At 43.3% G+C, this 26,591-nt stretch overlaps 1 protein-coding gene across 11 annotated transcripts in view; it reads left to right on the forward strand.

Annotated features, from left to right (window-relative positions):
• Positions 1 to 5,309: 5,309 nt before the first annotated feature.
• The window catches only part of UNC80 (unc-80 homolog, NALCN channel complex subunit), a 135,008-nt gene continuing 113,726 nt past the window's right edge, over positions 5,310 to 26,591 (forward strand). For all 11 annotated transcript variants that reach the window (XM_038143434.1, XM_038143438.1, XM_038143435.1 and 8 more), the window contains exons 1-7: positions 5,310 to 5,729; positions 7,031 to 7,079; positions 13,046 to 13,202; positions 14,098 to 14,396; positions 16,862 to 16,985; positions 18,815 to 18,888; positions 19,369 to 19,508. In XM_038143434.1, coding sequence (XP_037999362.1) covers positions 5,638 to 5,729; positions 7,031 to 7,079; positions 13,046 to 13,202; positions 14,098 to 14,396; positions 16,862 to 16,985; positions 18,815 to 18,888; positions 19,369 to 19,508 — 935 coding nt within the window. In that variant the 5' untranslated portion in view covers positions 5,310 to 5,637. The remainder of the gene's footprint in view (positions 5,730 to 7,030; positions 7,080 to 13,045; positions 13,203 to 14,097; positions 14,397 to 16,861; positions 16,986 to 18,814; positions 18,889 to 19,368; positions 19,509 to 26,591) is intronic.

Genomic DNA, 26,591 nt, shown 5'->3' on the forward strand with positions numbered 1-26,591 from the left:
ATGGCGGCCTCAGGCTGCCAATGTGGCACAGCCACACACCGGCCCTCAGGGCCCTTGGACACCCAGGGAAATGACAGCCCTGGGCTGCCCATGTGGCACAGCCACACACCGGCCCTCAGGGCCTTTGGACACCAGGGAAATGGCGGCCTCAGGCTGCCAATGTGGCACGGCCTCCTTGCCTTCTCCACCCGCCTGCCCTGCGGTCCCCTCAGCCAGCTCGGCACAGCCAGGAGCACGTGGAGAGTGCTGGGGTGGTGAAGGTGACAGGAGTTGGGGCTTGGGAGTGAGCTTTTGGGTGTGTCTTGGAAACTTACTGGGAAACAGCAGACTTTGAGGGGTGCTTGGAGTGTGTCATCATGGATCCATGGTGGATGCTCAGTCCCAGCCTGAACTCAGGCCCAGGGGAGCGCGGCTCTGTGCTCTGGGTGAGACGGAGAAATCATAAATCAGCTTGGAAGGGACCTGAAAGCTCATCTCATTCCAACCCCTGCCACGGGCAGGGACCTTCCACAAGACTGGGTTCCACCAAGTCCTGTCCAACCTGGCCTTGGACATTTCCAGGGATGGGGCAGGCACAGCTTCTCTGGACAGCATTCTGCTGAGAGTACTGCTGTGCTCTGGGCAACAAACACCAGAGAGAAAGTTGGTGTGCTGGCATAGACCACCAAAGTGTGCTGGGTGTAGGTGAAGAAGAAGGGATCACAAGGGATCACAAGTGACCTCGCCCCTGATAAGTCACAGCTGTACTAATTACCAAAGAAGAGCAGCCTTGCCCTTAATGGATTGCAGCTGTGACTAATAAAGATGAGTGGGTTGGCCGGCCAGGGAGGGCCTTGATAAAGAGGAGCCCTAAGGAAGAAAGAAAAATCCAGAGAGACACAAAGAAGAACAAAGTAAGGGAGAGAGTTGCTGCTGCTGCAAAAGATCTGCTGTGAGGTCAGTCTGGGTCTGATGGAGTTGGAGCCTGCTCTTACTGAGCCAGGTAAAAGCCTGTGGTCAGAGGCAGCAGGGAAATACTTGCAGTCATATTCCAGCAGGAATAGCCAGCAGTCAGAGTCTGTCAGAGAAGCCAGCAGCAGGAGTTTGCTGTTGTCAGAGTCAGGATGGCTAAGCTGTAAAGGAAATTAAACCAGGACAATTTTCATGTTGTTAAATTAGAGTCTGGGTGTGGTGTAGGAGGGAAATACAATTGAGTAGAGTGCCTTAAGTATCCCAAACCTTCAGCAAGCTGGACTTCACATGCAATGCTGCAGTGTTCCTAAGTAAATGCTGTCAAATGATCTGGAGGAATGATAAAGTGCCATTAATTATCCAACAGCAGCACCCTCCTAAGCATGCTTAAGTACAAGGCAGAACTAATGCATCATCTGTCTGTGGAAAGGGAAAGGGTTAAGAAGCTAAGAACAAAAGGGTAAATCATGATTTAAGCATTCACAGCTAGAATAGTGGTTGAGGACAGCTGGTAAGAAACTGTTTTTCCCTTTCAAAGTGAACAAGGAAGAGATGATATTTCTGTGATTGTTGAGTCTTATTAATGGCGTGTGATAGGTGATGTATTTCATAATTTGCTGGCAGATTGCGGTGTTGGAGTGTAGGCACACAGTTTGTGGTAATTGGGAGTGGGGCTGGGGCCCAGCCTCATCCTTAAGGGGCTACAGCTGTGCAGGACAGGTGAATGCTATTGAAGGTAACGAGCCATGGAGTGCCCAGGGGCACTGAGCAACCACCAAAGGGAGCAGAGGGCACCCAGGTGCAATGCATCAACAGGAGGGGTATAAAAGATTGGGCTGAAGAGCAAGAAGAGCAGCTGCCTGAAGCTTTCTGAAGAGGTACAGTGTTACTCTGCGTGGGTTGAAGCTTTCTGAAATTGTGTGGTGATCCTTTGGGTATTGTGGCCATCTCAGCTGTGGCATTGCTGAAACATTGGAGCTTTGAAATGAGTACAATTTGTGAACATAATCTTGATTAAATACTTGTTATTGAAAGTAGGGAGGCCCAGGAATCCTGCTACAATGTTTGTTAGAGGTACATAGCATTTGTCCATCCTGTGCCTGTCTCAGCTCATGGGGTGTTCCTTGCATTGTACAGAAGGAGGGCAGAAGGTGAGATATTGATAAGAGGTAGCAGGCCTTCCACCTAGAGGTATTTGGCCATGCAGCAGCTCCAGATGCTAGGATTAAAAAACAATGTGGCCCTGGTAGAAGGATTCCCAAACCTGGTTTTGTGTAACCACCCTTGCTCTGGACAGAGAAGCATGCAGGGGAGGAGGTGCTCAGCTCTCTCTGAGGCATAGAGAGGAAGGCATGTTTGGTAACTGAGTGGATCAAAAGATCCATGCTTTCTTCTCTAGGAAGAAGGTAAAAAAGGTTGGGTGGGGCAGCGTTTGAGGGGAGGAGGTTTATTGCCTTTTTTTTCCCCCGAAAAGAAGCAAAAGTTTTTCACCTACTGCCAGAGCATGGAGAGTCCTGAGCCAAGGGATGCTAATCTGACAGTGAAAGCTGAGGGGTTTTGTTTTTGTTTTTTTTCCCTGTCTTGTCCAGATAACCCGCCCAGGTCATCTCCAGGATTTTGTTCCCTCCCATCCTGTCCTATTCTAGCAGTGCCTGTAATGCATGTAACTGCAGTTAGATGTCTATGTGAATACGTTTTGCTGCTTGAACATTATGCAAAGGCAGTAACTTACTGTATGAGGTGGGGCCTGTGTTTCTGCTCTGTTTTGAGACAGAATTCTCAGATGCATGAGTGCTGTGCTACTCTGCTGGTTCCACCTAAATGTGGCTGAGGGATTAAATATCTACCTGGTCTTGTGGAATCTGATCCAGCTGAACTGCTGCACTCCACTCCTACCCAAACTCATGCAGCAACAGCAGCAAAACATGTCATTTTAGGGGATCCTTGTAGTTTTAGGGATTATTTATCCTTGTCTCTGAGCACAGTTGTGTTGTGTTTGAGCAGGGCTAGCTGTGAAGGAGACTTCTGAAGAATCTTAGTTGAAATGTTTTCATGCTGTTCAAAGCCAGGGCTTTCCTAGGCTTCTCTCAAGTTTTACATTCCTTCTCCCTGACAGACCCATATGGGAAAGGGTAGAACGAGTGACATCCATCAGTGCTGATCTTCTATGACTGGTTGTCCCTAGAGAGAAAGGGTTTTCCTTCATCATGGGTCTGTTCAGCCAGGACAGAAGCCCGCTGGCAGCCAGTGGAAAAGCAAGATCTTGATGGTGTGGGCAAATGTTTTTTTCCCCGCTCTCGAATCTGTATTTAGGAGCTGTTTGCAGCTTTGCTCTTGGAAAGGCTGCTGCACAACAGGATGGCTTGACATACTCTTGAGAGCATGGATTCTGCACAGAGAGTTCAGATAAATAAGATGTGAATTTTTAGGAGTGTGTACAGCAGGGATTGATTGAGAGTGGGAACTTGGAGAGCATAACCATGGAAACAAGTGCAAGGCAGTGAGGTTTGAGTAGTTCCCTGCTCTGAGAACTCCTGTATAAGGTGGGAGCTTCGTGCTCAGGTTCTATTCCACGTTGCCACTCTGTGCTATGCTGCCTGCCTTGACTGTTCCTGGATCAAGACTAAATCCTGCTGTGCTGGATTGTAAACATAACTACCGGATGAATAAAGAGTGATCAAGCAGAATCCTGTGATCTGGAAGCATGTCAGACTCCTCCTGCCTGCAGTAAGAGAGGAAATGGCTGGTTCAGTGTCATGGGCAGCTGGCATGGGCTAGGAGTTGTTGGAGTAATGCAGAGCTTTCTCCACTTTTCCCTCACCTGCTTTGACTTTTTGCAGTAGTCTTGATCTTTTTGCAGGCAGACCAACCTGTGTTTCTGTGCCAGCCCAAGATGCCAGTGTAGGCTAGAGAACAGAGCACAGGTGAATTTTCAGGACACTTTGCTGTTGTCCTACTGCAATGGCCTCTCTGAAGAATCTACTTGTTTCCTCCCTACTCCCACTGTGCAGGAGGGCAGGGGATTAATTTGCAGGACTTTGCTTTTGTAGCATCCACAGTAGTGTTAGTATTTAGGTGTGGTCAAATCCTGACTGCAAACCTGAAAGCTTCTGCTGCCAGCGGAAATTCAGTATAGAGAGAAATAAAATCTTCCAGATGGCAAAATTTCTTCTTCTCTTACACATGCAATTCATTTTACTCACAGAGATACAGATTGCTTCAGCTTTGTGTGCCCTTTGTGGTGGTGGGCATTGTCTCCAAAACAAGGTGAGAACAAAACTTAAAGTACCTTTGCCACCTCCTGGGTTTAGTGCTGGTCATGGCCTGTCTGGATTTGAGGTCTGCATCTTCATATGCAGTTATTTGTTTCCTCTAAAGAGTCTTCATATAAGCAACAGAATGTCACTTTTTTTTTTGGTGAAAATTGTTTGGGATGAATTTGCATTGGTCTTGCATTTTATTATATTAATGTTTAAATAAATATTAATTATTTGTTGCAGTATACTATCATCTATATTCTTAGGTAGAGAAGGAGAGCTAATTTAACAGTGCCTGAGAAATATTTCCAGCAAACCTGACTCAAACAAGTGCTTGTATTAGTCAAATCAGTCTGGTGTCTGATTGGAAGCACCAGTAAATCTGCTTTGGCACTTCCCATCCTCTCCACCTCTGCCTCAGCTCTTCTGTGTAAGAAAAATCTGTGGAATAACTACCCAAAGTTCCTCTGCTCCCACCACCTGTTGGATTCGGCCCTTCTCTGACCCAGAGATGGGGCAACTGAGAGGTGTTTCAAAACTTTCATTCTATTTTCAGTCTCATGTGAAGGGTGAGACAATACAGATGTTGTAATTCACGCCATCACAATTAGAAGGCAACTATTTCCTAATTACCATGCATTATAAAAATTTCTTGGCCTATCAGCTGGAGCTATGCCATGCTGTAAATGCCTTAAATCATCTAAAATTACCTCTCGTGGGTCATAATACGATGCGTCTTTCACAGTTCTATTTCTCCAAAGTATCTAGTCTTATTTGCAAGGCCACCCTTGGAAACTTATTTCTAGTTCCGCTTCTCTCTCGAAAATGTCTGTCCTATTCCATGGCATTTCTAAGTCAGCATTTCTTACCTCAAAGTTTGCATACAGGTGCACACCGTGTGACCCTTCTGTCAGGCTTTGAGAATTCTCTACAAACCCATTTCCCGCAATCACCAGTCTGCACTTTCAGGAAGGGTTTGTGACTTGCTTCCCTTCTCTGCCCATTTGGGAAGGAGGGGGAGGGTATAGGAAGGGGGGGGTAGAGGGAAGGAGTCGCTCTCCCGACCCGGCGGGCTCAGGGATGCTGCGGGGCTCCCCAACTTTGCGGCGGCGCAGCCCTGTTGCTGCGGGCGCGGTGCGGGAAGTTTGGCGGGCGGCGCCTCCCCCGGCACCGCCCGCTCCGGGCACGGGGAGCTGGCCACAGAGGGAGGTGCTGAAGGCACGGAGGAAGCTGAAGGACGCGGACATCTTCGCTTCCCCCCGAATTTCCTCCCTGCCTCCTGCAGCCATCTTGCACCAGCGGGGCCGAGGGAGGGGGCGGGCTGCGGGCGATGGAGGGGAGAGGGTGAAGAGTTGCGGGGAGCCGGCGGCGGCCATGGGAGATCCCGGCTGGTGCGTCTGCTGAGGCTGCAGCAGCTGCCAGCGGCGTCATGGTGAAAAGGAAGAGCTCCGAGGGCCAGGAGCAGGAGAGTGGCCGTGGCATCCCTCTGCCCATCCAGACCTTCCTGTGGAGGCAGACCAGGTGAGAGCCGGGCGCTTGGGATGCGGCTGCAACAGGGCAGTGAGAGTGTGGAGGGGGGTGCGGGCCGGCTGCTGCCCAGTGGCGGGGACGATGCAATTATTGCTGCAGCTGCAGTGTGAAGCCGTGGGGAGAAAAAAAAAAACAAAACACCAAACAGAACACCCTGTTGGTTTTTTTTTTACTCCGTATGGAGCAATTAGTGTGTATAGGATGTGGGAGGAGGTCTCAAGGCAGCTTAACCTAGTGGCAGTCCCAGGCAGCTTCTTGCTTTGACTTTAAACCATCCATGTCTGCTCCTCTATGCACCTTTCCCTTCCTCCCTGTCCCGTGCTCCCCATCCCCTCCATCCCCCATCTTTTAAGGGAACTCACGGAGCCCTTGTAGCAGAGGCAGCATCCATCAGTGCTGCAGCAGACCTGCAGCTGTGCTTCTCTCTGTATTTGCAGCCCTCCTGGAAGTGTAATCTGCGCTGTGAGACGCCAGCATGCAAACAGATTTGTCCAAGTCTCCCCTCATTGCACCGGGCTGGAGAGTGAGGGATTGGAGATGTGTGAGGGGCTAGGCGAATGTGTGGCTGGTGCTTTATGCTCCTTCTGAGTCCTGTCAGCCTCCTGTCCTAGCAGGATTCTAAATTGAAAACATTGTGGGGGCAGTGGGGGAGGTTGGAAGATTTGAAGGTTGTGGCTCTAACTTAAGGCCTCAGACACAAAATCCCCTTATGCCACAGCCAGTGTCCTTCAAAATAAAGTAAAAAAAACCCTGCAATAAGGTGACCTGATTATTTTTTAATATTTATTTTGATCTCATCCTGGAGGAGAATGGTAGAGGATGAGTGTTCTGTACATACTGCATACAGGCCTGCACTTCACCGTGAGCCTTCCACACCAGCAGCTGTGCAGAAAAAATATTTCATACGGAGCTGGCAAGTTGATCTCTGGCTTAAAATAGAGGCAAGGCAAAGTTCAATAGTATTTAACAAATTTTATACAGAATATGTTGAAAATCTTTCACTGAGGTAAAATGGCTGAAAATTGTCTGATGGAAGATTTTTATCCCTGGGAATGTGTGGGCTGAATTAAATACCTCTTGACATATTGGGTGGGGAGAGGGGGCACTTTTTCTTCTGGAAAAGATAACAGCATTTGTCAGACATCATCAACAGGTATCTGAACATAGTTTTGGCTTATGTCTTCCTTTACAATGTGTTTCTCAGCTTTTTGATGATGTTCTGACATGAGAAGAATGCTAAAAATAACTGAGAAAAATACTGGGTCTCTAATGCTGCTTCTCCTTTCTTTCAGTGCATTTTTAAGACCTAAACTGGGGAAACAATATGAAGCTTCCTGTGTGGTATGTACATGTGTTTCTTTTTCAACACTTGTTAGTAACTAACTTTTCATGCAGATCAATCTGACCACAGTGGCTGGTCAGCAAGCTTCTCAGCTTGCACCAGAACTGGGTTTATTCCATTCAGCTTTATTTTGTACTTTTATCACATGAAGAATTTGATATTGTTCCCATTCAGAGAATCTGCATATTATGTCCATCTTTAGAGAAAACAAAAAAAAAAATTATTTGGCTATTAGTAAGAAACATTTAATTAGTAAAGCTGTAGTATGAAATAATGACATAGACAAACTGTGCCATGACCTAACCTTGCAGTTCATCTTGTGTGGATATGCTTTTTTGCATGAGACTGATGTAATTTCAGTTTGTGATTGCCAGAGGTGTTTCAAGCTTATAGTATGGAAAATCTAAACAATATTAACAGGCTTTGAACAGTACTTTTACAATTGTGCAACGTGGGAAACGCTTCTACTGGAAATTAAAGGAAGCAGGTCTTATCAGAATTATTGAGAAGATGCTGTTATGCAGATAAAAATAATTCTCATTTCTAAATATACTTCAAATAAAGCCTCAAGTTACTGCCAAAAAGGAGGAAAAAGGGAAGACATGAAGCAAGTTCAAAAAGATGGGTATCTAGAGAACTTCAGAATTCCTTGAATGCTTGCTGGTCTTTGGATTACTTAAAGTACATTAGTCGGTTGCAGCCAAACTTGACAGAGTGGAAAAATTTGGTCTGGACAAGTATCTTAATAGTTTAAAGTTCTTAGGTTGCTCTGCAGCAATTTTCTGACTTCCTTCTCACAAGGCATTATGCTGGAGAAGCTTTATCTGTTGCTGAGTCATTTTCTTCGAAGAAATCCATAAATTTTTCAGAGTTTTTGCTAGATACCAGATAGAGGAGTGCTGGCTTAGTGTGTTGGTGAGTAAACTGTTCAATTCTAGCATATGCAGCAGTGATGACTGGTTTTAATGCCCACTGACAGTATCTGGAAAATGGAGCTTGTTATTTTACATCCTTTACCAGGAGCCATGCCTTGGAGCACCTCTAACCTGGGGCTGTGGCTTCTTCTGTGGGCTCGTACCTGTTATTATTGGGTAGAGGGGCAGAGCTCCCTGTGATGTACCTCTCTGCCTGTAACTTCCTTTTCTTCCTGCTGTGCTGTTGCCATCAGGTCCCCGAGGATAATTCCAAAGCACCTTTCTTCTGTGGGCACATACTGGAATTTATTAAGTGTAAAAAAACAAGCTACACCCAAAAAACCCCTAAAAATAAATCACATGCTTCAGCCAAGAGAAAGGGAGCTCTGTCAGCAGGCATTTCATTAAGATCTAATAAATTTCCACTTCTTGGGTGAAGAACTTGATTCTTCTCCAGTTCTTAACATAAACATTAAGTTGTGGTAGAAAATTTTCAAAGGTGGAACTGAGTTTTGAGGAATTTGTGGGTTATAGGTTGAACTGACACATTTGCTGCCTTCTGCTTCATGCATTTCCTCTGCCTACAGGTGTGCCCACACAAACACATTCTGTATTATCCAGTGGGGCAGCAGAGTGCTGCATGCATGGGTGGGACAGGCTTTCTGGAACTTGATAGGTACTTGACTTACCTTTTGAAACCTCCCGCTCGCTATCCAACACCCCTGTATTGACTAGTGTGCCTAAAAATCCTGTGCACCTGTTCCATGATCTATCCTTTGGTAATTCTCTAGTCTGAATTGCATGCCTGTAGGCTGAGGCTTGAATTCTTCTGCTCTGGTTTGCACTGGCCGTGGAAAAACTCAAATGTGAATTTGCAGGATCCTCCAGAAAAAAGTTTCCTTCTTTTCTGTTTTTTTTTTCCCTGTTTTTGGAAATGTAATTATGTATTTTGATATTATAGATAATTTAAGTAAAGTGATAGAGCAAAGTTCAGAAGGAGGCCACCTTTATTTTATCCAGCCAATGGACATGGTTGCAGAAAACTGAATTTCTGTGAGTAAAGTGTTTGGCATCTGTGTTTCACTACTTGTGAATGTTTATACTTTTGCTATGTTTATTAAACAATGGAGCCTTACCATCCCTTGTGCCATGAACTCCCAGGTTCCTGGATCTTTCCAGGAACTCTTCCTTGCTCAGTGGACCTTCCCCAGACTGACAGTACTTTCTGCCTGTGCTTCAAGCTCTTTCCAGTCAGTCTGAAGTGACTTAGCAGTGGTCTCAGCTTTCCTCCATGATGCAGGCTGAGCTTTGGAAGGACAGGGCATTAAGGTCCCCTCCAAGGACACAAGTCGAGTTCAAGAAGCACTAACCATTTCTCTGTGTTTCTGCCATGGTCCTTCTGTGCCTGCACTGGGATCCTACAATCCTGTAGGGATACTCCCTGGCACTCCTGAGAGGATGTAACAGGAGGTGCTGAGCTTCCCCAGGGAACCTCTGGACAGCCTCTGTCAACCCCTGGCTGCCCTCTTCCTGCCTTATGCAATTCGCTGCAGGTACAGCTTCCCTGGGCCTAGACCAGGGGAAATTCAAGCAAATCTGTTTAGGAAAACATGACAAAGGCCAGCCAGAATGCTGCTGAAATGGGAACAGATAGTCTGAAGATGCCTAGACAAGAGGTACAGGACAGAGCAGACAGTGACCCACAGGCTGATCCTGGTCACAAGGTATTTGGCAGCACCTTTGGTTCTTGGTGGACATGAAGGTAAAAGGAGAACAGCAGCAGTGGGAAAGCAGCCAGACAAGGCTGGCCACCGTTCCCTGTGAAAACAGCTGTCACCACGAGGCTAAAAGGAAAAATGCTTGTGTAAGTGGTCCTGAGGGAGCTGAACACACACACAGAGCCCTGCTGAAAGGGACTGTTTCTCCAGCCAAGGCACCAGCTTCCCTCACTATCCCCTTGGCAGATGTTCTTTATCTGCCTTTGGTGTGGGGGGTGTTGCAGGCTTGAACGAGCCTGCTATTAGTAGGTAGTTGTTTTCTTAGCCAAGCTGCAGCCCTGAGCCCTGAGGCTGTGGCTCTAGACATACCCAGAGCATGACAGTATCTGTCTTCTGACTCACTCACAGGGAGCTTTAGACATTCTCATTCAGCCTTCTTATTTGAGCATGGAGCTCCTCACAGCTGTGGCAGCAGTTGCTTAGTTCATGCAGGGTGAAAATTAGGTCTTCTGCCCCTATAGCAGGTCCTGGAAGAGAAGACCCACAGCACATTGAAAAGGAGGCTCAGGAGCAACACAGGACCTTGAGTGTCTGGTAAAGACAAAAGCTGCACATTTGTGGAGAACTCCAGGCAAATTCCACAGGAAGCCTTGTCCTTGTCCTGCAGTTCTGCAGAACTGCATGTTCCTGCTGGGCATTCAGTGGTTTCCTTACAGCATTTTGTGTTTGCATTTTTCCTGGCAACATATGGTACTTCTGTCTCAGATGCTTCTGATCAGATAAGCTATTCCAGAAGCTAATCTTTCATTGTAGTACAGAAATATTTCACTTTCTGCTCAGGCCTAGAAAGAACAGAAGAATCTGATGGTTAACCACATAAGGAAATCTTCACGAGGGCTCAGCAGCCCAAAATCTTGTGATAAATACAAGCCTAATCTAAAGATAGAATTGCCAGCTCCTTAGCTGTATCTTGAGTTTCTGAAGCATACTGACAGTGGGTCAGAGCTTGCAGAAGGCAATTGCTGGGGAACTTTGTACCTGATGCCGTTGAAGTACCCAGGAATGAGACTTTGAATAGAAAGCCAGGGGAGCAACAAGGTGTCTTCTGTCACGCTTCAGAATAGGGTTGGTGTTCCCAGTGATGTGGTTTTTTTCTCCCCTTGCCCTACAAACTGAACAGCTTTGTCAACTCTGGAAGACTGTGAGCTTATGGTTTGGCTTCTGTGCTGGAGGTGAGATCATTCAATTCAGTAAGGTCAGCACTGGTGCTTGGCAGGCCTTTCAGGGAGCTAGTCCAGCTCACCAGCACAGGTAGGAACTGCTTACCTCTGCACTGACCTTCCTTTTGGCTTGGTTGAGTGAAAGATTCAGTGAGCCCCAGAGGTAAGGGATGAGTGGAAATAGGAGTGTTTGGCTGGAGCAATGACTAAGGAGTGGTCCCTGTCCTCTTTTGATTTAAAAGATAAGTAAAACCTTGTGTTTTTCACTGGCTCTTTCAAGTTTTGTGGTATTTGTAAATATGCACCTCTTGTTCTTCTTCTAGGGATGCTTTGCTCCCCCGTTTTGTTATGTAATAATCCATTTACTGGGATATTTACTCTAAACCTCTGTTGTCTTTATACAGAATCAGGCCTTACAGTGGGTGCTTTTCTCCCTGTCCTGTCTGGGCTTTCAGAGCATCAGTATCCCTTCATTTTGCCCCCATTCCTGAGCTGATAGGGTTGAATGGCAGGGGACTTTTCCTTTCACATGCTGTGGCCCCTAGCAGATCACTGTAAGGGTGAGTTGAAGCATTCCTTCTCTGGTAGACAGGCTGTCTGTTCCTGGTGCTAAGAAACACTTGTGGCTGATAACACCACCCATGGCACATTATTTTTGACTAATCCTCAGGAAGCCGGTGTTTTTTTCCATGTGTTACAGCAAATGCCCTCCAATTTCAACCATTTTTGGTCCACAAGGAAAGTGTATTACATTTTGTGACTGCAGCCTGGTGTTTCAAGTAGGTGGGCAGTGTGACCTTCTGCACACTGTTTGTTGGCAGCTCTGATGGTTATTGTCAGTATTTCAGGGTCCAGTCTGTTGGCATAGTCCTAGTCCTCTCTAATGGATAGATGTGTGTTTCTGTGCCTCTGAGCAGGACTGGGTACTGTAAAAATACAATGGTGTGGCACTGTGCTTGCACCAGGACACCCAGCCTCTTGGTAGAAGAGCTCATGTCTGCCCACACCAGCAAACAGGGCCACAAAAACTGACAGAACAAATGTGCCCAGCTGCTGGCACGGGCAGGAGGGTGCCTGTTGCCACAGGTTAGCGTGCCATGCTTGGGAGTGGTTGCTCATTCAGGAGAGCATGTTTTGACATGCTTGTTTTGCTCTTCTTCTTTGTAACCAAGTTCATTCTTATTACCACCCCCTCAATTAAAAAAAAAAAAAAATTGAGAAAAAAATTGGAATTACTAGTGTTGCAGGAAAAGCTTTATGAATCTGGAGTGAGTCTTTGAAGCATCTTTTGGGCAACAGTTTGCTCAGAGCTTGATGAAATTGGTGAGATAGCAAAGAGGTAGCCGTGAGGTTAAGCTGGTTTATGGAAAGGATGTGCGTTGTCATTATCTTTGCTGTAGGTACTTCAGTGAAGGAATATAACTGCACTTGTGACCTATAATGGGATCTTTGTATCTGATCACAGCAACAGTTTATTGAAACAGTTGGAGCAGCTAACAATAAGGAGCTTCCTTAGGGATTTCAGTGGTAGATAGCCTTATTTTGTGTTGATTGAGGTGGAAATAATGAACTTGCTGCAGCTATCAGCTCTGTAAGTGTTCACAAAACCATTACATCATAACTGGACCAAAAAAATTTTGTACACTGATTATTTTTTGTGACAGGGTGTGAAAATATTTCTTAAGGCCCATATACCTTTAGTGGTTTGCCCTTTATGTTACAGTAAACTGAAAAAGCATGTGTGTTAAAGAATATCCAGCACTCAGCTCCACAAATACAGGCTTTCCTAGCTCCTGTGACTTCTAACAGGATTACTGGCCTTACCCAGCACAGCTGCAAGTCTGGCTTGATGTCAGCACTGACTAATATAACAGAACTGAAGAAAGTATCATCTGTATATTGCAGAAAATATATTGTGTGGTCCATTCATTTCTTAGTCTGTATGTCCATATGTCTGGGGAGCTTTAGTTATAGTCTGTATTTTTCAGGACAAATGTAAAATTTGCTCCAGTTACACAATTAGAGATTTTAAAAGAGGATGTTTATGTACTGGAAGGAATGTGAAGAAATAGACATAATCTCTTTTTTTTTTTTTCCTTGTTCTTACTTTTAGTCTTTTGAAAGAGTTTTAGTGGAAAACAAGCTGCATGGCCTTTCTCCAGCTCTCTCTGAAGCCATCCAGAGCATTTCTCGCTGGGAGCTTGTCCAAGCTGCTCTCCCTCATGTGCTGCACTGCACTGCAACACTGCTCTCCAACAGGAATAAGCTAGGTCAGTGCTCGTGTGAGCTTGTTTTCCATTATTGAAGCTATCAGTGAAAACGTGACAGATTGCTGTTCAGGGTGCCAACAAATTCCAAATCCTTAGAATCCTAATTAGTTTCTCCTGGGGATTGCCTTTCTTGATGATTGCCTTTCTCTTTTGTGGGAGGGTAACCTGTGAAATCTTCCCCAGTGAAGTTAGTGGTCTGATGAGCTAAAGAGTCAGAGTATTCAATAACATTTTGCTAGTTATTTCCCAGCAATATTAGAATTTATTTTAGCACCCAGCAGGCATAGATTCCTTGAAGGAATATGCATTTCTTTCAAGGCATGCTGCAGTGGTCAGTTGTAGCAGGTACTTTTAATATCTTCTGTTTTGGGGGGTTTTTCCTCCTATTTTTCTTTTTATTTGGACCAATGCATGTGACTCTCAGCAGATAGTCAATCAGAGAGGCAGATCCAAATCTAGCTTACTTGACTTACTTTTGTACTGATTTCAGGAGTGATTTCAGCAGGAATTTGCTTCCTGGAACATGCCAGTAGGGAGCATTAACATGACACAGCTTCAGCACCTTGCAGTGCTCACTGGCATTTTGTCTTATTCGACACAGTCGAACAGACAAGACTGTTGAGTTAGTTTCTTTTGGGACCACTCTGTGTCCATGCTGCTGTCCATGCCCTGCAGCTGACATTGCAGAGACTGAACTTCAAGTGCTGGGAAATAAATGGAGGCTTCTGATTGAAGAGGTTTAAAATAAAATGAGACAGAATGCTGGTGCTTTTCATGGTAGAGTTTTAGTTTTCAAATGCTTATCTGGGAGTTGGATGTCCAGCCTCCAGTGCAACTCTGAGCACTATCATAAATGGAAACCCTGTGAGATAATGTGATGGGTTTTTCCACACAGGACACCAGGATAAGCTTGGAGTAGCTGAAACAAAGCTGCTTCACACTCTTCACTGGATGCTGCTGGAGGCTCCTCAGGACTGCAGCAATGACCGATTTGGAGGAGACAGAGGCTCCAGCTGGGGAGGGAGCAGTAGTGCCTTTATCCACCAGGCTGAAAACCAAGGATCACCAGGACATCCCCGGCCCAGTGCTGTGACTGATGAGGAGGAGAATAACAGGAGGAAGTTCTTCCAGAATTCCATGGCCACAGTAGAGCTGTTTGTGTTCCTCTTCGCTCCCCTCGTCCACAGGATTAGAGTAAGTGGCACACTGATGGGGTTCTTGTGCGGCGACAGCTCTGAGCAGGAAAGGAATGATTCTGCCTTTGTGGTTATTTAATTCAGCTCACAGTGCGCACTGGGGTACTGCTGGAAATATTTTACAAATCCAGCAGAATACTGCTGCCATTGGGAAGAAATTCTTCCAGTGCCATGAACAATCACCACTGCATCAGACAGGCCCAAAGACAAAAATACACAAAGTAAGCCATTCTTAGCCTTTGGGAATGGCAAAGATCTGTGGCCCCTGTGAAGTCTCTGGGATCCTGAAAACTGCAGAAAGGATTATGAGCTTTAACTTGCTCCAGTGATTCTCAACCGTTGCTCAAAAAAGCCTGGCTGGATTTTCAGGGATTCCACGGTGGGGCTGCCACTGGGGTTTGTTGTTGTCATTACTAATCATCTTGATGCTAATTAGCATGATAGTGTTACAAGCATGGCAGTGGCAAAGGCAATGGAGCATTCCTTTGTTCTGAAGTGTGAAGCAGGCTGCAGGCCTCCTATCTACTGGGGTTCCTGTTAGTTTTATTTTTAATTTATCAGCTTTGCAGAGTGATGTGATGAAAAGACATTTTCTTCGTGCTCTGACTCCTGTCTCTGGGAGGCTGCCATTTAGCCTTTGTGTTTCCAGCTCGGCCTTGGGAAAGAGTAGGTCCTTGAAAAAAGGACTATAAAGTCATGAAATGATGGGGCTATCTGTTCTAATTCTGCCATCTATGCTGCAACAGTAGGAAGGAACAGGAGATAAAATATAATCTTTTGATTAAGGCAGATAAAAGCAAGAGTGGAGAACTATATTCTTTCTCTACTTCTGCTACTGAGTTCCTGTAAAGTAGTGTTTAACTTATTTAGCCCAAAAATTTTCATACTTCTTTACTAGTTGTCTGTAGGCTACTGGGACAGGACAGGAAGAAATACTGAATTCTTCCCTGCACTCTGCACAAAAATGGAGGCTGCTGTTTGAATAAATGGAATGAAACTGGGGGTAAACCTTGGCTACTAGAGACTGGAGTTCCAATCTTTAATATTAATCTTTCTGGTGTGTTGTTTTCAAGATGTGGTTAATAACAGTACCTCAAGTTTACCTTGAAAATCTCTGAGATCTCTGGAATACTGTGGTGATGAACATTGAAAAGCCAATTAAAACATGCACATTTCTGTCATCAAAATGAAGTGCAGGAAAGGAGTTAAATGAGGCGTGTAAGTGGCTCACTAAGTGAGCAGTGTCCTCTTGATGTCTCCTAAGTCTCAGGAGAAGAGCACTACCTGCTCAGATAGCCAAAGTAATGCATGGGCTCAAGGAAGATGACACATGTTTGCATAGACAGACCTAAACTATTGAATTCCTGACTTCTGAGAGGATTTTTGTCTTCAGCAAAATGTTTTTAAATCAGGTTTTGGGGGCTGCATGTGGTTCTTTAACTGCATAGCTGTAGGTAGAAGTGTTGGCACGTCACCACCAGCTGGCAGCGCCAAGTGAAAATGCAGTGTCACTGCTAGCAGCTCTGAAAGCTTTGCAAGTTGCTATTAGTAGAAACAGTAATTAAAACCGAGCTTGTGAGTTGATTATGGTGAGAGAGCACTAACAGAGGGTAGGGAATAGAAGGGCTGGAGAGCTACAGTGGGTTCCTGCTATTCCTGTAGCTGTGTCTGCATCATCCATTCCAAATGCCGAGGCATCTGGGGCTGTCTCAATAGCAGAGTGCTGTGCCCCTGTAATTATACCACCAAAACTGCTGTTACCATGTTTGATTGCCACATGGGGGAGGCTGGGGCTATACTGACATCTGTGTCTCCTAATGTAGATCTGCCGTGAGGCCAGGTAAGTGCATAGCTGCACCTTGATCCTGCTAAGATTTACTTGTGTACTAATTTATATGATTTCAGCTGCTTGCCTATGTAAAGCAGTGGTAGCACAGGTGAAAGTAGTACCAGTGTCTCCATGTATTGACAGAGTTCAGGTACTAACAATGCTAATGGTGACACAGTAATGTTTACCACAACTTCATAGTAATCTGTTACATGTTTCCTCAATTTCTAAGTAATGTTTAAATATTTAATATTCTTTTGGGGGAAGAAGTTCAAGTCTTAGGGCATAAATCCTAAAGTTGAGGTTGAATACTAAATAAAGTGTTTATGTATAATTAAAAGGGATACTCTATGACAAGAATGGCCTTTTCTATTACAGTTTAATGTCCTGGGAAAACCAGGGCTCATCGACTAGGATAGAAATTTCATTTGAAAAAAGCCTTTGTGTATTTCTGGACTGAAATTTCCCTGTGATTTTTTACTAGCCATAGCTGACATGTATAGAGTGTGCTGAATACTGTCAGTAGCCCTTGAGTTAGCATGTACTGACTGGACAAGTGAACATGGTATCCCTTATTTCTTGTAAGAAATGACAGGCTTTGCAGTCTGGAAACAACCTTCTGTTTTTCCCTTTAGGAGTCTGACCTGACGTTCCGGTTGGCTAGTGGCCTTGTCATTTGGCAGCCCATGTGGGAACACAGGCAGCCTGAAGTTTCTGCCTTCAATGCTCTTGTAAAACCCATCAGGAACATCATTACAGGTCTGTGACTTTGCTGTGGTAGTGCAGCCAATGAGATCTGGGAAACCTTTGCCTTTGTTTGCCTGATGCTGCCCTTGCATTCTGTACATGAAAAAATATGTTGATCCTGCAGGAACTAGTCAAACCTCAGAGTAGTTATGGGATGTTTCCCCTCAGAGTCCATTGACATTTGCATAATAGTTAAATAGGAGATGGGAGAACCATCACAAATAAGAAATTTGTAACTATTCAGTGGTTGTCATTTCTGTCAGCCTCATGTCATTTCTGTTAGCCTTATCTTCCTTAGTTGCTGAAGAAAGGTGAAGACATTATCTCACAGCAGCCTGACTTGAGTGAGGAAATCTATCCTAAACTGGCAATGGACAAAAATGAACAGTGAAGAGCACACAGGTGGTTCTGCCATCTAAAATTGCATTTCCAGCATGTTAAGAAATCAGAAAATGTAGTTTCAAGAGAGTCCAATGAAGGCCTAGGTTGTAAATTCACTTTTGGATACTGGAAGGGGTTGCTTTTCCTTTGTGCTTGAGCCATAGTGAGATTGGAGTTGGGTGCTTAGGCTTCCAAGGTTTTGACTTCCAAGTTTTTTTGTCTGACCTAGTCCTAAAAAATCCCATTTTTGCTGTTATATTTTAGACAATAGCTTTTTGTAAATCCTGCAAGATGGTGAAATTGCAAGTAAGCTGGGTATACTGCCGTAGCATTGCTTCTAGTTGGAACTAATGCATGTTGGAACTAAGCATGGAACTAATTTTCACCGTAATGAAAATGTAGTGCACTAAATTAGATTTTTCTGATAACAGATAATTTTGGATGTCGATTTTTGTTCTGAAGACTTTGTAGACCTCATAGGAAAGTCCAGAATTAAAAAGGTTCAGATCTTCCAAATGATTTAAAACAGTCTTTTACATTTTGCTCTTTGTCCCTCTGCTTCAACTTCTAGAATTAAAATATAGTATTTCAGCCCTGGAACTAACAAGGGTAATTAGTCCTAAGTTTTCTTTGAGTATTGGATTTTTTTTCTATAGGTCTATGAGTGGTCAGAAAATCCATAAAAATAGTTTCAGAAGTGAAGTCTGGAAGGAAAATGCTTTTTTGTTTTGAAAGTTTTTTCAGTAGGACAGAAATACTAATTGGAATGAGGTCTTTTATGTCTAGGAAGATGCTGCTGTCTTAGCATTTTCTCAAAGTGGGGAAAAAAGAAAGTTAAATTTACTTAAATTTTCCTTCAAACAACAAATCAAAAACATGTAATGAAGAAGCTTTGCAGTATTTGTTTTGCAGTCAGTCTGATTCACAGTCATATCTGCACAGCTTTCAACAGGATTTCAAGAGTTGTCATCCTAGTCTGTGTGATACCCTTGGTCTGCTGCAGTATTTACAGATCAAACTTTGTGTGACATCCACGTATTTCCTGTGCTGAAGGCGTTTGGCAAATTGGAAATCACAATACACTCTGTGATGTAACCTAGAAAAGGACCTGCATATATGTACAAATAGGATGCAGAACTCCAAAATAAAAGACACTACTCTGCACAGGAAAACACAAATGATGGTGAATTGATTTAGGATTAAATTTATATTCAAATTTAATTTTAAAGAAATAGAGATTTTCAGTAGACAGTATTGTTGACAACACAATAGAAAGAATTGGAAAAACTAACACAGTCCTATTTTCTTTTTATGGCTGTGACTAGTGCCTAGGAAGTTTGCAGCAGATAGATGACTGGTTTTGTTTTCTGGTTTATCCTTTTATTATAATACTTTTTAATAGGTACATTATAGCGTAGGAGGCATTTCCTGAAATGTCCTGCTTTGACTTCTTTCCTCAGCCAAGAGAAGTTCTCCCACCAATAATCAGAGTGGGACTTGTGAATCCCCTAATCTGGACAGTGGACGTACTGAGGTAAATTCTGTGCTAAGATTTGACAATCTTGGATAAGGTGCTGAGGGAGGGGGGAGTAAATATTGAAAGAGATCTTGCAGTTACCACCCTAAAGTATTTCATCTCCAGAAACTAGAGTTATTCACAGCTAAGGCTCCCAACCTTGTTTGCAGTGGAGCCAAAGGGTGTGGGGTATAACCTTCTGGATCTCCTTGGCCTTACCTTGTCTTATAGGATGGAAGCCTGTTCTTGTGTATGGCAGGAGGGTTGCAGCCTGATTTTACAGTCCCTTCCATCCCAAATCATTCTCCTGGGCAAGCGAGCTGTACAATGTACAATATACCCTTTTTTGTACAGTGCCTTGTATTGAGAAGCCCCAGGTTTGATCAGTTTTTCCATGGTTTTGTGGTGTAAGTAACTGTCATATCTAAGCTCATAAAACTAATACGGGAGAGATAAATATGTTTATATACCAATTTTCTTTTTTACAACTCTCTGAAGGGACTGCAGGTGGTCTGTGAGACAGCACAGCCAGACCCTGTACCTCCAAAGGCTTCTGGTTCAGCATGTCATCCTGGAAATTCCTTGGAGGGAAGTGTATCCTCCCAGACCTCCCAGGAGAGAAGTTCTGCACATCCCAGGTACAGAGACCTTCAGGAGAAACTTGGGCTCATGTGGTTCACTGGTGGTGGTCACACAAGTCCATCTTGCATGCACGTTTGTCTGGACACGCTGAGGGTGCTGGATGTTGGTATCAAATTCTTAATTTGACATATCTCAGTTCTGGGTGATGAAAAAGATGGCAGCACTTGTTACTCAATGCTGGTTTCTTCAGAGAAATCTCTAGCTGGCCTGTTGGAATAGTTTCTTTGGTCTTTCCTAGAATGTTGGAATTAACTCAACAGTCAGGTTCACCCCTTCTAGGCTAGACTCGCCTTCAGGCAACTGGTGTATTATCTGGCTTCCTTCTGACCAGATTTTTTTCCCCCTAGCTAACAAAGTAGCATAGCTATGCAAACATCCTTCCAGCTTGTCCTGCAGTGCTCAGGCTCTGGTTTCCAGCTTGGCACTAATAAATTCATCTAGATTTGGGCACATAAAGGTAGAAGTAGATTTTCAGTAGTGCTGTGGACACTTAGTAGTGCCATAAAGTAAATCAAGATGATGAGTATTTTCAGAGATTTTGCTAAAGGAGGGCTGTAATTTTAAGTCTCTATGGATTTAGGAGTGTCACTTGAACACCTGAAAACTCTGGTCCTGTTGCTTATCTCTTTTGAGAAATGTCATATCCAAAACACTGCAGTCTTAAGGGATGGCTTCATTACAGTGACAGAAATATAGGATGGAGGGATTTTTCTGAAAATCAGCTAGGAACAGCTCTGATCTCTCAAATGAGAGCTCAGGGCATCCTTTCACTGATGCAAAGGAAAAAGCTATTCCTTAAGGCTCTCATCCCATCAGGAAGCTTCCCCTGGGATTTTTTTATCAAGCCTGTTGTCAGTTCTGGATCTGTATTTAATTTGTATTAATATGAGCCAGTAAAACTGAAGGTGGGGACAGAGCTGCCTTTCTGTGTGTGAACACTACTGCTCAGAGAGTGCACAGCTGTAAAAAATAAGCAGCCTTTTAAGAAGACAGAATCAGGTGATCAATTTATCAACAGGGTCTGGTGGTTGCCATGGGGATGAAGCTTCAGACAGGCTTTGAAGAGAGCATCATTATGCCTCCTCATTTGCAGAACTCATTGATGAGTTAAAACTGTACAGGGAGCTTTGGTTGCCAGGCAACAGATAACTGTGGAACAAATGTTGTTTACTCTGCTTACCAACAGCCAAAGTATTCCTTTGTCCTTGGCCAGGGGTTGAAGGAAGGGTGCATTTCCACTTTCCCTGCAGTTACAGGCAACCATGAGCTGATTATACAAGCACTAGATTTTCCTCTAAATGAACTACTGAGTTTTATTTCTGGTTCTCCAGAAACTGTCTGAACAAATGGCTTGTTCTGATCCTAGCTGAGTGTTGCTCCTCCACTCAGTGTAATTCTCCATATAGAGGTGATTTCAGTTTAATCCTGAAGCAAATAAATCACAGCCCTTTATCCAGCTGCTACCTTGAACAGGCTGACGGGGAAATAGACTTTGCAGGAAGGCCTTTAGTTACAAACATTTTATAAGGAGAACATGCCTTGCTCCATCCTGTGTCGTGCCTCAGGTTTGCCTGTGCCACAGGGGAGCATGAAAACTGCTTATTTAGCCCCATACACTGCTCAGGGTCCTGCAAAGACCTTTCACAATTGCTACTGGGATGACAAGTATCCCAGCAAAGGAAATAAAACTTTGAGTATACTTCTGGGTTTTTGCAGGCTAGGCCTGTGTGGCACAGTCTAAGCTTTGACAAAACCCCCTTTCACATCAGGTTTATGGGGAAAATGTTACAGCATATTCCCATTTCACATTGTTTTCTGTCCTAATTCAATTTTTCAGGTTTTTGTGACAGCTCATTTCAAAGCTGTCAAACTTGCAGCCTTTTTACCTGGAATACAGCACTAGGGGAGAAACTTTGAGTATGTGTATTTCCTACAGTGTGGCATATGCTTATGCTGTTGCCAAGTGCCTCCAACATTGGCTTGTGGGGCTGGCAGCAAACCATCTTCTGCAAGTTTGAGCTCTGGATCCATGTGTTGATCCAAGCCCAGCCTTGACACCTGCTCCCTGTTTGCAGGCATGTAAGATGGAGCAGGGTTCATGTGATTCCAGCTGGTGTCAGTGTTCCATGCACACTTCTTTCTCCTTTGCCAGTTCCATACCTGCCTTGGGGGCACAGGGCAGAGATCCAGCACTTCAGCACTCCGAGGTCCCAGGGATCAGTATTGCTGCTGTTCCCTAAGGCTTTCCTGGACCATGGCCTTGGACCCATCTGTTCAGAGTGTGGTGGAGATGGGGATGACCTGTCCACACTGTTTGCATGCTGTTTTGCAGAGTTGAGAATAAAAATGGTTTTTAATTTAAAAAAAAACAAACAAAACACCAGCTTGATGTTCTTGTGATGATTCTCACATGCCTGAGAATATAGGGCATGAAAGCACTCTTTAATTTTTATAGAATCCCAAAATCCCAGAAATAAGCAGGTCACAGAGGTGTGTTTCTAATATAGAGTGGAAACTGTCAAAATGTGTATTCATCAGACAAAAAAAAAATAAATTCCATAGTTCCTGCACCACCCCCAGGAATTCACACCTTCTCTTACCATGTGATTCTCATTCCTGTGACTCCCTTTCACTTGCTTCTTTCTGACAGATTTTCTCCTGACAGCTAGTGACTGTCCAGAGGGTAGATCAGGCCAGTTGTACTCTGCTGGGAGAAAAGTGGTATAAAAGATTAGGAATAAAAAGTTTGGGGCATTTTATTGTGAAAAGATTGGCTATGAATTACTTATAGATGCCTTTTGTTATAAACGTAATTGCCAATTAAATCGAATCAATAATTTGTGAGAGCCAAATTATGATAAAATAACACATTATGATAAAATAACAAAATTAAAATTTTATTTCACATTCAAATGACAAAAGCTGGGTCAGCCACTAACTGGACAGAGCCTAGCCCGGGACTTAGGCTCTGGGTGACACACGTACCCAGCTCTGAGCCCCTGTATGCGTCAGAGTGGTCGTGGCACACCATAGCCGTGTCCGAGTCCAGTTCTTATACTCTTTTTCTTGCCACAGGCCAGGATGTCCTTTGTCCTTTTCTTAATCAAGTAAGTCCCAAAGCTTCTCTGGTCTCAGGATTAAGCTATCAGATGGAAGACGGTCCAGTTCTCGATGTCTCGGGAATAATTCATTGGCTTCTTGTCTCCTGCTAGACAGAGCTTGAGAGCCGCACTTACAATACAGAAAACCCACGTCTGGGAAAATATACAAGTTAAACATTCCTTTACTGGTAGTCCTTTGCATGTTAAGGGATTTCTCAGAATTGAACGGATTACCATCGGATCCGTCATCTCCTCTGGCTGTCTGTAGCCAGGTGTGCCACTAATGGCTGACTCTTTACTTAGTTAAAATTTCTGAAATCCTGTGCTACTTCCCCTTCTTCACATGTAAATGTAGCAAGACTATGTGTGGTATGTGTATGACAACAGGTTTCCCAACCCCTGAAAGCTACTTTTCTTTAGCTTTTGGGAACTTGCCTGGGCAAGCCTCCTGTGATAGTAAAGAAAAACTCCAATCTTCTCATAACTAACCTTAGCTTATTTCACTATGTTCATATTTATAACTATATTACATTCAGCACATCACTTTATTTACCTATGAATTTTGACACATTTATAACAATCCCCCACCTTCTATGTAAACATTCAAAATTCATAGAGTTATTCTTATTGCACTATTTATCCTCACATTCCCCCCCAAAAAAATCATAATCTCCTTTATCACTAAAAAACCTCCACCTGAAAAAAAGAAATTCATTATGTCTCTAGCCCCTACTCCTCATCCCAATCTTCAGATGGTACTCCATTATATATTTGAAGTGTCCTCTGGTTTTCCTTTGCTTTTTCCTCGAATCTGGCTAAAGCCTCTGCTGTAAAATCATCTGAATGTATTTCTTCCAATCTCATGATTTTTGATACCTGACCCGCTTTTCCTGTGGCTGCTTCTGGAGTCAAGGGCATGCCACTAATCTGTATACCCTCTATGACAGAATGGATGAGGCTGATAAAACAAGGAATCAAACAAGGTAAAAAGAGGATTCCTGCAACAGAGCATAGGATAAAAACATTAATTTCTTCCACCATGCTCCATTAAACAAGTTATCTCACCTTCTACTAAAATTCGTGCTTCCACCCATATTCTTTACCTTCACCTTCCAAAAAAAAAAAAGAAAAACAAAACTGATTCTCAAGTTTTCTTTTTGTTCTTATCCTAACTCCTTATCCCAATTCTTAAAAAGCACTCCATTGTATATCTGATAGATGATGCTACCTTTTCTTACTCTTCCTTGAAATTTTGTAAAGCCTCCATTGCAAATTGTCTGGTTCCTTTTTTTCTTCAATTACATTCTTTTGGATACTTGATCCACTTTTTATTGTGGCTGCCTCTGGGTCTGTTAGGCATAGCTCTTTTTGCTTGCTTTTTTCACTCACCAATACTGGGTGAACTAATCTGATGAAACAGGAAATTAGGCAAGGTAAAAATCTAATCTCAGCTATTAAACATAATATTAGAAATACTGATTTCTTCTACTAAGCCTTATAAAATATCTCTACTACTGTCTGCAATCCAATTAGTCTGCTTAATAGGTACATGGAAGCTCCACACCTCCAACTCCCATCCTGGGTCCAGGCAGCAGGTCCATAATATTTGATAATCCTTTATTAAGGCAAATTTCCTCTTCATTTTTGGTTCTCTCTTGTGATAGGGAATTTGCTATCTCCCTTATTTCTTTTATAAAGGTTTTAACTGAAGGTACCCTCAATGAATTACTCTGCTTGAGAAAGAGTAAAAATTACTAATCTGATAATTCTTAAGGTATATGATCTTTTCCACTTTTGAGGCAGTTCGCTATATGCTTTTCTTCTATACATCCAATATAAATTATCCAGAGCTTTTTATTCTACTTTTGTATTTCCTTGGTCATTCCAATATTCTTTCAACTCTGCCATAGATTGGTAAGGGTTAATTCCAGAGCCTTTATTCTAGCAAAGTTTGATCTTCCCAGTGGGCCTTTTTCTCCCACTCCAATATCCTGAGGTTTCTGAGGTTAACTATTTTCTAAAATAGTTAGCATTTTCTATTTTTTTTTTTTTTTAAATTGCTCTGAGATTAAACCCCCACGCTTTCTATGGTCACATTCCAGCTGCTTTCAGTCCTCCATAAATCCAACAGTCAGTTAGTTTTCACTTGGTAGTAATTTCTTGCATCAGATCTATAAGCAAATTCTTATCTGAGGCAGATAATCTTTAAACTATTATATTGTTTCTCGAGTTGGTTTTATTATTTACTTAAAGTTCTTAGCCTTTTTCTGCTCTATTTTTTTCTTTTCTCTAAATCTGACTCCTGTCTTTCTAATTCTAAGGCTTCTTGTTTCATTTTACTTTCTGGGTCTAACTTTTCTTTATTCCTCAAAAAACCAGAAAACTTTACCATTTTGTGAACGCATCCTATTGTCATTCTCTCCTGCAAGATCTAGGATAATAGCTTTGTTACGTGCACATTTACTCTTAACCTTTAGATTCTTTCTTACTCAGTAAGATTTTTCTCCATTGCATACATTTTGAATCCATCATTATAACATAGCTTATTAACTTGTAGATATGCTTACAAATACTGCCTCCATTTTTCATTCAACCCATATTGCTCTATTACATTGATTACACACAGGAATAAAAGTTTCCCCACACCCTGCTTGTATAATTGTAGGTGTAAGCCTCTGACTGCTGGCCCTTAGAGATTGCTTTTTGGAATAATGCATATTATCTTTTTCGTTTATGTTACAGGTTTCATACTGCGTGCTGTTTACACTACAGTATTTTTCTTAATCTGGCTGCAGTTTCCTGGGGTGGGGGTGCTGATATTTCTGCCCTTTTAGTGCTGGGCAAAACTTGCAAGTGCAGACTACCTGTACAGCACATGACTAGGCTCAAGCCCATCATAATTACCCACAGGTGTATCCCTCTGCCTTTGCCCATGCCCACTGGGTTGCTGCCAGCAGTGGGATAAAGCCATCTTCCCAGCAGCAAGAATATCCTTCCAGGGTTTCATATCTGGACTGAGCTGTATATTGCCTCTTAAAGGCACCCCAGCACACCCCCTTGAATAATTTGACTGTATCAGCCTCGCAGGGTATTTTATTTGACCTTTGGCATTCAATAGCTAAGATTTAAACCCTTTGAATCCAATCTTCTCCTTATTCCCCTTTGAAACAAATGATACCAATCCAGAAAATCAAATAATTATTAGGCCCAATTCAGTAGCAAGCTCTAAGACACAGCTAGTCAGATATTACTCATCTTTTATACATTTACTTTCTTTTAGCTAATTTCCAGGCAAATCATTTTTGACACTCCTTAACTGTATTTTTCCACAGTTTCTCAAGCATTTCCCATGTAACAGGAACTAATAATTCTCATCCACAAAATAAAGTTATTATTTCTGCTGTCACATGCTATATCTGGATAGGGGGACCTACTTGTCCCCCGACACTCCCTGCAACAGGAGCATCTGTTCTGTGAACTACAATACCAATTTTTTCCACAATTTAAACATTTACATTTTACCCGACTAGCATGCCCAGTGTTTGGATGGATCAAGCAGGGTATATTATGAGGCACTGATCTAGGTTGTAACTCTCCCTCCTCTTTGTATAAATCACAGGCTAAGGCCAAAATACGAGCATTTCCTGTCCGAAATAGTCCAGATCCCCCTGTTTGTGGTGGCACCGTCCCTTGCCAAGGTGGATATTGAAGGCATTTTAAAGTCTGTCCAGGAGGTATTTGAAACCACTGATATAAGCTTGGTCTCACTTCCCAGTCAGGTGTCATCCTGTGTGTGTTCTCCCAATTCATGATTACCCCTTTACCGTTGAAAGTCAACTTTGTATCACTCAGTTCGGCTGCTCTCATCCACTTCTCAGGTTCTCTCATGGTTCCTCTTGATTGATGAGGATCCACTCTTATTCCTTGGTCTGGATCACAGTTATATTCATAAGTGTTGCCTGCAAACAATCTTAAAAA

Source organism: Motacilla alba, chromosome 7 (assembly GCF_015832195.1).
Source record: "Motacilla alba alba isolate MOTALB_02 chromosome 7, Motacilla_alba_V1.0_pri, whole genome shotgun sequence".
In the NCBI taxonomy this organism is placed as follows: domain Eukaryota; kingdom Metazoa; phylum Chordata; class Aves; order Passeriformes; family Motacillidae; genus Motacilla; species Motacilla alba.